Here is a 15,914-nt window from a genome sequence, read left to right as displayed (position 1 = left end):
TCATGTAGATGGAAAATCAGTCTTCTGTATATGAATATCATGAGTTGTTTTTCATCTAAATGAGTTTGGTTACTAAGTTTTTAACGGAGTTCAACAATAAGGCAAAAGATCTGTCACTTTAATTTTTAATAATGAAAGAAAGCATTTTGATTTGTGGTTCCAGTGGGTGGGTGTTAACAAATCGTAACTAATTTCATTAACAGAAGCATTGATTTGATATTCTTTGCAGATACAAACAGAGGAGTGTTTGCAAATTGGTACAGAAATTTCCCATGACTTCAGCAATGGAGATTACCAGCCTTTCAGCAGTAAATGAGTTCTATTCTTGTATCCTTTGTATTTCTTATTTTTTTGATAGTTCCTTGGACTTAATGACATGGACATCAGCTAAAGTAAGTAGCATTTGATGAATTACTACTCCTTTTCTATTGGAGCAAAAACTTGTAATTTTTTGTGATGTTGAACTTCATCCTTAGACATAAATTTTTAGTGCTGTAAGAGTTTTGTTGTTGCTCATAGAGCAATAAATACAACAGAGTTTATATATATGTTTATTTATCTGTATTTTTAATCTGTTTATATGGTTTTTTTTTACCTTTGAATAAGTTTAACTTTAACACAGAGAACTGTACAGATATTGTACTTACAGCTGGCAGCAACCGAGCGTTGGAAGTTTTTGACCTCAATGCAGGCTGCAGCACAGCAGTGATACAGGAAGCTCATGTTAGATCAGTCCATCAGATCTGCCAAAATAAGGTACATTCTTTATTGAATTTTATTTCTAATACCACTATGACATCATCAACAAAGAAGACAGAGGCTAAAAGTAGAATTGGTAGTAATCAGTAAGTTTTTATATGTTGGGGAGGAAGGGCAAGAACATGAGTCTGTGTGATAGGTCCATACAGATTTCATTTGTTCTCTAGTGTAAAGGAGGGAGCAGTTGGACTGATTGAATCATCTTGCTATTAGAGAAGTGTTTATTATCTTTTGCCTTACTTGTGCTAAAATGCATTACTGTAGTTCAACAGGAATTTTTCCTTATGTAAGTGTTCTCTTCTGAAGCTCAATCTGACACCGTGTGATTTATTCTGAAACTTTGGAAGCAGCAATAAAAAATAATTTCTCAGTACTATGACTTAAAACCCCTCATCCTTGCTCTTCTTTTTTTTCCTTGAAGACTGATTTGAATGTTTGTAGTTTTTATGGTAGCATATGTTCTGGAATGCCTGCTGTGTTAGGTCTGGTTGAATGTGGTGCTTCATTCCCAGTTGGAAAGTCCTTGCTTCTGTGGGTTTAAAACAATCCTTGTTATTACTGTTGTAGAACTCTTTGTGGGTTTTCCTTATAGATGTGATCTGGTAAAACACTTAAAATTGTGCTAACTATTTCAGTACTGTTTTTAACACATATAGGTTTAAAGTTCTGGCTTTTCTTTTCGCTGGGTCAGCTTAGTGCCTTCAGGTTATTTAATCAAGAAAAACTCTAAAGTTGTGGGCAAGTACTCATTTGGGAAAAAATCCTATGTGGTAGAGCAAAGAAAACTGACCATTTTGGGGGACAATTATACATCAAAGTTCTCTATTTTTTCAGTTATATAAAACTAGTATTTTAGAGAAGTCAATAGGAAAATTACACATAAACTATTTTATTACATTGGGTAGTTTAAAACTATTACAGCAAATTAGACTTATAAAAATGTGCAGAATGCTGTGTGCAAACTACATCATGTTCAAAGTATGAAACACACTGGAATCTAAGGTTCTCTAGTGATGAGACACGATTCAATGGAAACAAACCTGTGGAGAGAAACAGTTCATTCTGAAGATCCAGTGCCTACACCCCAAAATTTATGAAGGCTATCCTTTGGATTATTCCTAGTCTCATTGTGTGGACTACATACTCATTTGTGATTGCAGTATATATATTCTTGAACTGCATTTTCTTCTTTAGATTCATGCAAATCAGTTCTCATGTTCCAAGACTCTTTTGTGATTCCACTTGGATAATGGTTAAGTGGGCATAATCATAAAATTTACTCTTTAAATTAATGAAAAACCAAATCTATTTTGAGGTTGTGATAGATTATAGGGAAATTATGTTCCAATTACATGTTGGAGAACCTGTTAGCAAATCATAAAATACATAGGATATCCTGGAAGCCTAGATGATCAGCATGATGTTCTCTTATATTTGATTTTAGACAAAAACAGCTGAAACAAGTATATATAATTTGCCTTGTAATGACTTAGATTTTAAATTTTTCTTTTGATCTGTTCTAGAGATTGTTTGCGGTTGCCAGTGTGTATGAAATTAATCTCAGCCTTTAGTGTTTTGATTAAGATTGTCATAACAGTCCATTGCTTTTTATACTGAATTTTAAGAGACATAGTAAAATGAATTGAATAACATATCAAAATCATCTTCTTGTCTTAGAGTTTAGGAACATATGAGATATCAAAATAGATGGCAATTTGAGATCAGATCACAAAGATTCAGAGCTTTAGTGTTAATAATGCCTTTTTAATGATGCAAAACATATTTTTTGAACAAAAAACTGTCATTGTGAGCCACAAATATTTGGATGGTATTGTGTTCTGCTAGCACAGTTCTAGAGTACACTCATTTGCACAGAAACAGCAAAATTTTCAATTTTCTATTCAGACACTTTTGTTTCAAAATTCATTGGTCCATTAGTTAGGAAGTCTACTTGATGTGAAGAGTGAAAAATGTAATGGGTAACTCTGAAGTTTCAGTCAGTTAACTTTTTCCTAACCATAGTTACAATGTTGGCAAAAGTATAAGATCACCAGAAGGTACAGAGTGCTTTCTTATATATCTATTGTTATATGCCTTTAGCGTAAGCCAGCTGCACTCCTTGGATGACATAAATGGTGCTTATAAGGAATTAATGAAGGAAAGTGAGATTCTATAGAACCGTATCCTTCTTGAGGCTAACTCTTATGTGGTGGTTTGACCAGGAAGAAGTGGGAATTCTGGGATGCCGTGGTCAAACCAATGGATTGGCACCTGATGTGGCCAGTGGGGTTTGGACACACCTCCGAGAACACGCAGGGGTTAAAAGCAGAGCTTCGGCCCTGGGAGGCTCTCTTGGGACTTGGAGGGAAGGAGGTCGGATCTCCCTTCCCCCGTCCAGCTGCTGCTGCTGGGCGGGGGAGGGGCAGCCATGTGGTAGGCCTGGGCCTGGACAGAGATGGGGGCTGAGGAGGCCCTTGAGGATGGAAGGGTGGAGGAGCCCCAAGAGACATCGGGCAGCCATTCCCCCCCAGGAGAGAGAAAGGGAGAGCCGGCATCTGAATTTGATAGCAGCCAGCCCAGGAGGAAAAGGGGGGGGAATGCAGCGAGGAGGTGCCGGCCGGAGCAGCAGGGAGTGTGGGAGTGCCGGAGCTCTGGGACAGACAGAGACTGAAATGTTTTACCCCTTTCTTTCATGATTGGGACCTTGCAAAAATGCTGATCCTCCTCGGAGCTGAATAAGAAGGAAGATAGGAAATGAGATAACCAAGAACTAGGCCCGAAGGACGTGGAGAAGCCTGGCTGAGTGGGGAGAGAGATGATTGGAGTGGCCTTTTGGCTGGACTTTTCTTGTGTAGCCATAGACTCAGTTTATTCCTGTGACACAGAGACTGCACTTAGGGGGAGGCAGTGCCTCAGAACCAGGAGGGTTCATTGTGGGGACCCCTCGGCTCCAGGGGTTGGAAAAAAATGGGAGGGACAGATGTCCCAAAGCAGAGACTGTGCCTTTTTGGAGTGAGACAAGGCATCCTTAAAAGACAACCCTAAAAGCAGCTCTGGTCCATGCACAGTGGTGAGAGCACTGGGCATGGAAGGAAGATGTCACAAACGGCAAAAGGACTTTCTGAGTGGTGCTGAGTGACATGGAAGCACACGAGGTTTCAGCGTGTTTCCAGGGGAAGCCTATGGTGCAAGAAGGACTCCTCTCCTCTTCATGGACTGAAGTTTGAGTATTCTAAAGGGTGGTGCCAGACTGGGCAGTTGGTGATTGGGGGGAATGTATCGGATTGGGAAATTTTGGTGGTGGGGAGGAGGAAAGTCTTTTTTGTAAGGTTTTCAATTTTTTCTCTTATAGTTTTTCCTTCTTCTCTTGTAGTTTAGGTAATAAAGTTTTCTTTATTTCTAAGCTGGAACCTGCTTTGCTTATTCCTGGTCACATCTCACAGCAGACACCAGGGAGAGGGTATTCTCATGGGGGCACTGGCTCTATGCCAGGCCCAAACCATGACAGGTTGCAATGTAGTTAATCTAGAGAGAAGCTGAGAAGGGATTATAGTGGTGGATGAGGAGGCTGATGGGGCAGAAGAAAGGGATTTGTGTATCAGAATGAAAGCATAGTTTCAAGAATGTGTGGGATTTTGCTACTTTCTGCATCAGATTCTCATAAATAATAGATTATCATAAATTGATGGGCTATAAAAACACAAAGTGATAAATAAAATTCAGCTCGCATATTATCCCAACAAGTATATAGTTTCTTTTCTTTTATATCAATATTCAGTATTCAATGTCGTTTGAAGATACAAGTATATGTATTAATAAAGTATATTGCTGACAAAATTTCAGGGCAGAGAAGGTACAAATGGACTGCACTTCCTAGCTTTAGTTTTTCCCTGTATTCTGTGTATTCTATAGTAAAGGAGTAATGCACAAAGTAAATGTGTATGTGTCTTTAGAACATCTTGTTTTGGATTCTTGTGACCAGTGCTGGCTGAGTCAAGGGTTGGTGACCAAATATTTCAAAGGCACAAAAAAGGGTGCTCAGTAACTTTTAATGAATACTGTCCTTTGGACTACTACTGTCTTTGTCTTTTGCTTTACTCTTTTATTTAGTTATACAGACCTAATGTGAGACTGTGTAGACTTTGTTGGGAAATGTGTTGCACAGTACATTCTAATAAATCTCTTAGAGCAAGCTATGCACCAGCTTTCATAATGAATAGGAGATTCCTGGCAGTCAAATACTGATTGCAGGAAATTACCTTGAGGTTTCTGTGATGTGTTCAGCCAAATCAAGAAAGTGAATGGTAAGGAAAGGAAAGAAAGTGTTTTAACTGTTTCAATCTGATTCCCTGGAGAAAGAAGTATTTAGCCAGAAAAAAGGCTGGGATTTGCCAATGTGGATGTTAAATTATCAGAGGTTTAAAACTGGATTTAATTATTTAAAAGTATGAAGCCAAAATTAGCCTTGTCATGAATGAATGCAATTGCTACTGAAGTCAATGGAATTGGACATTTAGCCCAAGGCTAAAAATGTCTTATAATTAATTGTTGAAGTAACCTTTGCTCCTTCCCTTTCACTGCCCTTGTTTTCTTCCCTAAACATCCCATAATGTCTTGTGCAATCACAAAAAGATCTTCCCCTGCTTCACATAATGGATCCCATACCCCGATTTTAGCAATCCCCATCAGTCTGCGAGATGCCCCAGATAACTTGTCTCACTGACTGTCCTGGTGGGTGTCACCCCTGGACCAAAGGGCTCACGGCAGTCCTGGGACAGCACTGGGAGGAGCCGAGGCCATGCTCCATTTCTCTGACTGGGTTATGGGACTTCCTCTGCATGCTCTTTGCATGCTCTTCCTCTTTGCTCCTTTGCATGTGTGCAGACAAGCTTTTTTTCACATAATCTAACAAATATTTACTGTTTGTTTCTTAGATGGACTAAATTATCCACTGAGAGGATGGATGGTCACTGGACTGGGTTCCCCAGTCCCAACTTGGTCCCAACACCAAGCTTTTCAGAGCTCAAGGAGCATCTGGACAATGCTCTTAATCATATGGCATAATTCTGCAAGGAGCAGGGAGCTGCACTTGATGATTCCCATGGATCTCTTTCATCTCAAGATATTCTATGATTCTATAAATAATTAATGCCATAGAGAATAGTTACCTGAAACTGATTTATTGTTTTACAGGGATCATCCTACAGCACTCAGCAACCTGAAGCTTACAACCTTTTTCTGACCACAGCTGCAGGTGATGGCATCAAACTGTGGGATTTAAGAACACTGAGGTAAGAGTTAATTAGGTACCTTGGAATAAAAAGCTTTATCTTTATCTTTATCTTGCTAACGCTTTATCTTTATATGCTTTATCTTTATTCAGAATTCATACTTGCTGTCATATACCAGTAGAAATTTTGATGTGGAATCAGAACTACAGGTTAATTGAAGTTTACTAGTTTTTAGAGACCAAGCAAAATGCTCATTCCTCAATTATAGTTAGTTAGTTATGTGGAAGCCATTAAATATTTATGATTTATCATCTATGTTTACCCACATTTGTAGATCTAATCATATATATATATATATATATATATATATATATATATATATATATATATATATATATAAAATGGTGCCCTGAACTGAATGCTAATGGTATTTCCAAAACAGCACGCCATTACTGCTAAAATAAGTAAAATCTATGATCTATCTTTTAAAATATAAGCCAATTGCCGCAACATTTTTAAAACCATAAATGTAGCACTATAAGTTTGCATGACACATTACCATAAACTCAGAATTAAATGCTACACTGTTTCTAAACACCTTTCAATTTTGAGAAAACCTTGGGACAAATGAATAGAACATCAAGGAGGGAACATTGCTCAGGAGAAGTAATACCTGGGGCAAGCTCTGTTGTGGAGGCCAAAAGAATTATGTTTAAAAGAAAAGGGGGTTGGGCAGGAGGATGTTTTGCTTCGAAGAACACTTTCCTATTTGCTTTCTGTGTATGTAAACATAGCTATGGAAAGATGTCATATAATTTTTCTAGTACTGAATTTTCTATTTGGGCAATGCTTAATAAACCTTTCATTTATTTCCATCTTTCTGTGGTAAGAATACATTAAATCTATAGGGGGCATATGTGTTCTTTTCAAAATCATTGCTGTATTACCTTCACTCAATGCCAGAAAGTAATGAAACTAGAAACTGCTGGGTTGGAATATGTTACCTTCTTATGTTTTTCTAATAAGCTGCTCAGACTGTGTTGCTGAAGAGTAATGAAAAAGTAGAAAGCTTTTCACAGATCACTTATCTGTCTCTTTGTTTCTAAATACTAATATAAGTAAAGTCAGTGAATGGTAAAGTAGTTAAAGTGTAAAATCTGGGCAATCAATTAAATGAATATGTCTTGAGAAGAAGGAGCAAATTTATGTATGTTCTTGCTGTATATTTAATTTGGCTAGGTCAGTGTATTCTAGTATCCACTGTGTTCTATTAGCCAAGCTTCAAAAAAGTAGTTCAAGTCCTTAATGACAGATATTTTAAGGGTGCTTGTGAGGCACTATGTGTATGTGTGTGTTTGTTACACATTACACAGTGATCAGTAGTATAAACTCTTGTGGAGAAGAAATAGAAAAAAATAAATAATTGTTTTTCTCTTGTTAGCAATTTTCAAGGAAAAAAAGACAAACCACATTTTTTAAAATGAAATTTTCTGCCATTGCTCAGACCAGAGACTGAGCCTTCTATATTTTAAAATCTGTTCCTGAGTTCTCAAAAGGAGTAAAACTGTTCAATTTTTCCTATGTGTTCACCAGGTGTTTCTCACATAAATAAATTTTAAATGTCTAGGTTTGGAAAGGTCTGTTTGAACTTGGAGCAAGTCTCTGCTGAAGTGTTAGTTCTACTATAGTTACACACACTGAACACTTTTGGTTTTTTTTTTTTTTGTTTTTCTTGTTCATAGATTTTGTCCAATCAAATCCGGTCCATCCCCTTGCACTTTTGAGTACTTACAGGAGAGATTAGTTCCTAAGCAACCTTATGGTGGGCCAGTACCTTTAATCTCTTAAAGTTGTTGATTTGTAAAGTTGGTGCATCAACAACTGTTTCCAGTCCCCCTGGAATGACCTGCCTTTGTTTTTCCATTGGGTTTACCAGAATAGGGTTTGTTTAATGAAATCTTTGTCCAGTGTTCTTGCAATATAGCAAAGGAAAGTCCACCTTCTCATTTATATTGTTTGCGGGGTTGTGGATAGTAACACTAAGTCCAAGATCTCCACTTAATTTTTTGTTGATTTTGTTCTAAATATTTTCCCTAGCTGTCCACAGTGAAAATTATTTTGATTTTCTTTAATCTGTTTGTTGCCCTTGAGAATCTATCCATTGTTAATTTATTTAAAAATTCTGTTAAGTACAACATTTTGATTAAATAAGGAGGAAAAATCCCTTTAGCACAGCGCTCTTCAAAGCTGCTGTTGAAAGCATGGGAAATAATTTGCAGAATAACTGCACAATTCCCTTGGACTCTTAGGAGATTTTTTATTCAGTTTCTTTGATGGTGGTTCGTTTTCATATGACATGCATTCCTTTCTTCAGAATTGACTGTGGAATCATAGCAGGATGCTCTGGTTCTTTTTTGTTCTGCACAGATTAAATCTTCAAACAGGTTAACCTGCTCTACACCTTTATAAATTTTGAATATATGAATATTTTTGCTTTGAGTTCTACAAAAATTTTGCTATTCAACCTGTCTTATCAAATTACGATTTTTTTCCAATGAAAATTCATTTAACTTTTCTTATGTTCTTGAATTTGGTGAAATTATTTAGCAAATTCAATTCTCATCGTATTTTTTGGATAAAGCTGTGAATTTGTCTGTCTCTTTCACTATTGATGATCTGGAGGAATTCCAAGATTCCTTCAGAGAGTGCCAGAATGTCTCATGGGTTCCTCTGAAGGTGGTACAAGAAAAGACATTTTAACTTTCTGATGTTGTCAGCCAACCTCACGCAGCCAGGTCATCTTGCCAATGAATGAGGGAATCTTGGACACTGCTAGTGGCTTTTGGATTTACTCAGACTCCTGCTCCATTTGCTTTGAAATGCATGGATTTGTAAAGTTTCATCTGAAGATTTTGAATATTTTTTATAATTCTCCTGCATTCTCCTCATTTATAACTAAAGCTAGGAAAAGCTCCAGATGATCTACAAAGCAGATTTAGGAATAAAAAGGCAAGGAAAATACTTTTTCTTGGAAGAAGAAAAATATGGCTACTCTTCTTCCAGGTTAGGATATTGAACTATGAGACCATATGAATAGATAGTTTAGAGTAAGATAATGACCTTTGACCAACTTCCAAGAAATTTTGAAGAGCAATTTCAGTCTATATTGTCTAAAAGAATGACCTCTTGGAAAACAAGTAAAATTACTTTCTCTTGTGTCCAAGGTGAAAGCAGTAAACACAAGAGTTAGGCTGAGATGCTGTGGAAATCTGAATGAGATGTTCACCAGGTTCAGGATTCCCAAAAATTCCCAAAAAAGACTCAGAAAAGCATTTAATGATCAGGAGGTGCAAAAAGTTAATACATTCTTACATTTTTGAAGGAGTTGAAGAGTTCTTTGTGATGAAACCTTGTAGACTCATTCATCTGTAAGACACAAGAAACGTTACCATCCTTTCTCATACTGCTGTGTGTATTGAATGTATTTTGGAGACATTGCTACTCTTACTGAAGTCAGGAATCTGGCATTGATTTATACTCAGCCATACCTGTTGTCTCCACCAATTAAATTTAATATCTCAGAAAAGTCTGGATTGGAATGACACAAGTTGATGAGTCCTTTAAGCCACAGAGGCCAGATATATCAGAAAATTCCAGGTAGATTTCAGACCCCCTATAAAGCTTTTAGACATTGATGTGGACCTTCCCTGCTCATCAGTAAATTATGGCTAAAGCCATCATGCAATAAAGCTTCATCCTTCTTTGTGCCAATAATTGTGTGACCTGGCTTGACATCAGATTTTCAAATGTATATTTAGTCAAGTAACCAGGTGCACTGTGAGGACCCTCACTGCTTCACTGGGCCTTAATTGCCCTGAGCAGCCTTGGAATCCCACCCATGAACTCTGCTCCTTGCTTCAGGCTGTAGAAGTCTGTAGAAATGAGCTGGCAGAAGCCATCTGAAGTTCAGCAAGGGGAAGTGCAAAGTCCTCTTGGCACCAAATGCAACCCCCAGGCACCAATATATGCTGAGGTGGGCAACTAGGTGGAAAACAGCTTTGCAGAAAGGAGACCAAGATGAACATGAGCCAGAAATGTGCCCTTGAGGCAAAGAAGGCATATGATGTCCTGGGCGGTATCAGGAGGAGTGTTGCCAGCAGGCTGTGGGAGGTGATACCTCCACTCTGTTTAGCACTGGTGAGGCCACACTGGTTCTGTGTGAGCACTGAGGTTCGATAAGATGACTCCAAAGTTGCCTAACAACCTCAACCATGATGTCACTTTGTGATTCTATGAAAATAGCATTTTTTCTTTACTTTCCACAGAAGAAATAGGGTATGGGAAACTTGCTGGGGGAGCTGATGTGATATTGACTAAGACAGCAAGATGTACAATAATAGTTGGAATTGAAAATTAATTTAAAAGGCAGGAAAGGGACAATTGTGCTATGCTGCCAGAAATAGAGAGAGCAGGGAAGAGTTAGTACAGCCCAGTTTGGAAGTCTGGGATGCTGCTGTGGTAGTGTGAGGAGGTGGATGTAGTAGGTGCTAGATCACTGTTGCAGGTAATAAGACTAGCAGGGACAAGGTATTAGGAAGAGCTCCCCATACCCCATCCACTAACACCTGTGTTGGTGGGAGCTGCCTGCCTCTGACTTGCACTCTGATCAGCTGAGAAATGGAAGTTCAGCTGTTGAACTATGCTGTTTGCTACTGAAACAGCCATTTTTCATCTCCTGAAAAAAAACCAAAAAAGGCAGTGGGTGCTTATTGGACTGCAGTGAAGATTTGAGGAATATTGAACTACCTGCACATACTGAATTGCTTCAGCTGAATACTCAGCTGCACAATAATGCTTTGATGTATGATCCCATAGAAAATCAGTTTGACCTTCCTTCAGGCTCTGAAAGAATCTACCAGTAGTATGAAGATAGTATTAGACATTAGGGAAAAATCTCCAAATAGTGTTATAATGCTGTGCCACTATGTTATGATCTCCAAATAGTGTTATGATGCTGTGCCGGAGGAGCTTGTGATCATAAGCTCCGCTGGCAATGTATTTTAGCAGAATTCCCACAGCCACAGGGAACTCATCTCATACTTTTTCTCACATTTGCACTTTGAGACCGTAGAATCAGACATGCAATTTGAATTTTGAGATACTTCTCAATTTGCATCTTCACTGTGAACTAGTTGCTTGACATAATCCTAAGCAAGATACAAATATATACATACTCAAATTTAGTTGCTTCTTGGTTTCTTCTGAACATGAGGATCCCATGGTTTGCCATTTTTTTTCCCTTGTAGCTTTTGAGTCTAGTTATCTGGATTCTGAGGAATAAAAGTGTCTGGAGTTACTCCAAGTTTGGGACTGGAGGTGCATGAAAGTATAGAGGATGAGGAACACAGGAATGTGGTCCCTGCTGGATGCTATGTTGAAAACATCAGGAGCTCCTATGTGAAGGGTTTGGTGTTGGAATAATGAAATTAAACCCACCTGTTCAGTACATCTAAGGTGGCTGCTACTCCTACTGTCAAATTAGACTCACATTTTGCAGAGCCTCAGTAGATCGCTGGTACTGAAGAGTCTGTGGACAAATATCAGAGCACTGGCACAAAGTAACATTATAAATGAAAGTGGTTTAAGAAAAAAACCAAAACACAAACTTTTGTTTGCAGGTTTTTTTTTAATGCATCAAGTAGAATGAAATAGACTTCTTTGTGAGAGTATTCTCTTATTTATAAGCAGACACACATTCCAGTGTCTTTCTCTTCCAAAGACAGAAAAAATAGTACTTTTTTTTCTAATATTATTCAAGTTTTTTTGCAACATAAAAAGATACATATTTTGGAATGTAGACTAAAAGATGTACAATGAAGAACATAGGGAAAACTTGGCTGTTTGCTGTCCCATGCAATTACCAGATGTTTGTCATGGTAACCCCTGGAAAGCTCTGACCAGAAAAGCATTCTTAGGAGGCTGGAGAGCATGCCAGCTGGCCACGTAAAACCTGCAATGTCCAAAATAATTTGGATCACCACCTGTTGCTACTTTAAAAAAAATAGAAATAAAAAAAAAAGCCTGAAAGAAGACAATCCCTAAAATATGTTAAGATCATACACATAGTATCTTTCTAATAATGCTATGATTTTTTTGTCCACTTTTTTCCCCATTGCTGTGATACCTGTAGATATCTGGAGTTAATAGATTGTGTAACAAAATTTCTACTTAATTCTGTGGGAAGTTTAATTGGAATCAGTTTTTTTTTTATTTAAATGTGTGTAGGATTTTGAGAGGTTGGGGAAGTAGCTGAACCTGTAATGGAACATATATCCTGATATAATAGAAAAGTTGAATAAGAAAACAATTATGAAAATAGAATACAGGGTATTGGTTATTACTGCAGCTGCACTAGCACAAGGAAAAGGGCACTATCCTTTGACCGAGACATTGCTTTATACTGCTGTTGTATAGCAGAGAAAACATCAGTGAAAACCATAGAATCCTGTTAGTTCTTGTGGCTCTATTTATAGCTGAAATATTTGAGTTATTGGTCACAAATACTGAGGTGTTTCTTTTGAAAGGATGTTTTTTTGCAGTGTTTTGTTAGGAGTCTCTTCTGTGAAGAAGATCCCATTGAGGAAATTATCTTTTACAGGCCCTGACAATGAGGTCTTAAACATTTAGAAGTAGTCCTGATGACCAGTCCTCTACTTAAGGAAGAATGGTGAACCTGAAGACACCTTTGAAAGGGACAATGGATATAAATTTTGCTTATTTTTCTCATGAAGAAATTTCTTTCAGATGTTGCTGTTGTATCTCACAAGTATAAGGTTAAAGAGAATTTTTCTCTTCAAATTCTCTATGAAAAGGCAGTTAGAAAAAAAAATTTCCCTGAAATTTGCAAACATAGCAACTGAGACTTGAGGCTAAGTTGTATGAGTTTACTCTACACAATGAATAATGTTGTGTGGATGCATAACTGAGGAAGAAAATACTGCGGAGACTGAGGTAGCTAGTGTTCTCCTTTGCTGTAAATAGGGAGCTTGAACAGAGGCAGGTTAGTCAATAGACCACATGTGGCCATTGGTTACTGAAAGTCTCTCAATATTCTTGGGAAAAAAGGAAGTTGCAAATTGTTTCTACATCTTAGTCAAAGTAATTGGCTATCTTCATAAGTTGCTTCTCTTGAATTGTAGTGTTCTCTTAAGTTGGGTTATTTTAGCAGTTTCAGGATAGAACTTGTCTGAAGTGTCTGGTTACTGTATGCTCAAAAGGTCTGTTAATACCAGTAGTTTTGTTATACAGAATACAGTAAAGTTCAGAGTTAGGCTCTATAAAATGGTGTATTTTCATGCATTCAAATGTGTCTCTTTTATGCTTTAAGAAGTGATAGCAATTAGATCTGTCACAAAGTAGTGTTTTTGTTTAAGTATGTCTGTTTTACCTGGGTGAAACCAGCTTGGCATTTAGTACATTCTTACACATACATGTGTGTCTACAACAGAACAATATGGTATAAAAATTTAGAGCTTTCTGCACATAGGTTCTGTCGACTGAATTTACTTAGCTTCTGTGATTTCACTGGCCAGGAAAATGTGTATGTCACAGGAGTTGGCAGCATGTTTTACTATTTCAAATTTGTTCCTGGACCTAGCATACATAAAAAAAAAAAAAAATATGACATCTGCATTATGGTGAAGCATGTGAATTTGTTTTGTGAGAAGAGTAGGTTGACAGTAATCATAATACAGACAAAAGAAGAATATAGGTTATTATATGTCTGTTTTAAAATAATTCCTCAAAGTTATAAAAAATAAACTTCTGAAATGAGGTATGCATATGTAAATCACAGGTCTGAATGGTGTTGAAACTTGTATTAAAATATCTTTTCATATCAAGGAAAACACTAAATAATATCTTTTTAATATTAGTTTTGTGCTGACTGCAAAGCTATCATGGTTCTTTACAAGCATGTGGTGCTTTTTAGGTGGATATTAATCTTCAACTCATTAAAAACATTATTATTTGTAAATGGCCCAAGTGTGCTCAGCTATTTAAAACTTACTCTACAATGCTTCTTGCAATATTAACATGAAAAGTAAGAAATTAATTCCTTGCATTAATTTTAAATCCATCCCTACAGATAGGTAAGAAGTTATCTACAGTTATAAAACAGAGAGAGCGAGAGAGAGATAGAGAGAGAGAGATTTTTGACTTTGGAATGTTTGAAAATTGTCTATTACAGCAACCTGAGGAGGTCGCTTGGGGTGAGAGAGACGAGAATCTTGTTTCTTGATCAGAAGGCTGGATTTATTGATATATGATATATAATACATTATAACTATACTAGAAAGAATAAAGAGAGAAGTTGCAGAGGCTGCTAAGCTAAGCTAAGAATAGAATAGAAAAGAATCTAAAAACAAGAGAATTCTCTGTCCCTGTGTTCCAGAGAGCTTGCCCTGTGATTGGCTCTTAATTATAAACATGGGAACATGAACCAATCACAGGTGCATCCTATTGCATTTCACAGCAGCTGATAACAATTGTTTACATTCTCTTTCTGGGGCCCTTGCTTCCCAGAAGATGCAGAAATCTGAAAGAAAGGATTTCTGTGAAAAATGTCTGCGACAATTGTCTTCCTTGACTTACCATATACAATAAATTAATGGGATAGAAATGTAAATAGGCAACAAAGATGAAATATTCAGATTTGGGTGTAAGAAAAACAAGCAATAATTATTTATGCCATAATTCCACATACTGCGTCTTCATTTGATATAAATAACTTGAGGGAGATTTATAAATCTTCATGGAGCAGACTTTCACAACACCTTCCCCTTAGCTAACCGATAGGCATCACAGCTCCTCCTCTCTAATTAGTAATCATGTTTCTATCCCTGTAAACTAAACAAGGCCAAAGCATGGGATTGGTCATTGTCCTGGGGCAGTTTTGTCTGTTCATTTGATTTTTAGTCATTCATGTTCTTTCTTCAATATCTTCCAGTTTTGACAAAATCCTACTGCCAATATATTTAAAACTTTATTTGTGGATTTGCCATAGTTAATTTGTAGACTGAGAAAACTGTGATACCAGGAGGATTTCATGAAAATGGCAGTAAAAGAGGTAATTTTTAGTTGGGGTTAATAACACTGGAACTTCTCTGTAGGTGTGAACGTCGTTTTGAAGGGCACAGTAGCCGCTGCTATCCATGTGGAATTGCAGTGTCTCCCTGTGGACGCTTTATAGCCAGTGGGTCAGATGACAAATACGTAAGTAGTTTTTGCTTATTTTTCCTCCTAAACAACAGGACCTACTCATTGTATCTAAAAGAGTCTTTTCAGAGGATTCTAGGATTCATCTTAATATGGATTACTGGAACCTATGATACTTCTGTATAGTCCATTAACATGTAGCAGTTACAAATGATTCATGATTATTTTGTCCAAAAAATCCCAGAGCAGCTAAATCTTAGCACTCAAAGTAATTGTTAAAAGATTGTTTCTATAGGTTTCCATAATATTTGACTCTGAATTGTCATGTGCCATCAAAGATGAGGAGAATGGTGTTTCCTGTAGCACAGCTTTATGTGTTGTATATATATCTGACCCATAGGAACTCTGTAACAAATACAAATTAATTTACTGAAGCTCCCAAATACAGGGTGATGAATCTTTTAGTATGGCTAGAAAGCCATGAGCCAATGAACCTATCAGCTTAATAAAAAATGAGAAGTCATTCAACTGGAATTAGTACTTTCCAGACTCTTTGTGTGTGTATTTTCTCCCTAGACAGTTTCTCTTCTGAATCAATGTCAATAAAATTTAATTATTTAATTATTTAGAGATGAATCCTGAATAAATGTGTATTGATACTTTTTTGAGTTTGCACCTAATTTTAACTCAGTATGCTTGCAATGTCAG

At 37.1% G+C, this 15,914-nt stretch overlaps 1 protein-coding gene across 1 annotated transcript in view; it reads left to right on the top strand.

Annotated features, from left to right (window-relative positions):
• Positions 1–15,914, top strand: part of WDR27 (WD repeat domain 27) — a 90,333-nt gene that overhangs the window by 24,827 nt on the left and 49,592 nt on the right. Inside the window, exons 19-22 of the mRNA XM_058020644.1 lie at positions 230–327; positions 635–756; positions 5,953–6,050; positions 15,161–15,263. Coding sequence (XP_057876627.1) covers positions 230–327; positions 635–756; positions 5,953–6,050; positions 15,161–15,263 — 421 coding nt within the window. The remainder of the gene's footprint in view (positions 1–229; positions 328–634; positions 757–5,952; positions 6,051–15,160; positions 15,264–15,914) is intronic.

Source organism: Melospiza georgiana, chromosome 3 (assembly GCF_028018845.1).
Source record: "Melospiza georgiana isolate bMelGeo1 chromosome 3, bMelGeo1.pri, whole genome shotgun sequence".
Classification (NCBI taxonomy): Eukaryota; Metazoa; Chordata; class Aves; order Passeriformes; family Passerellidae; genus Melospiza; species Melospiza georgiana.
This window is presented reverse-complemented; position numbering and strand designations above follow the sequence as displayed.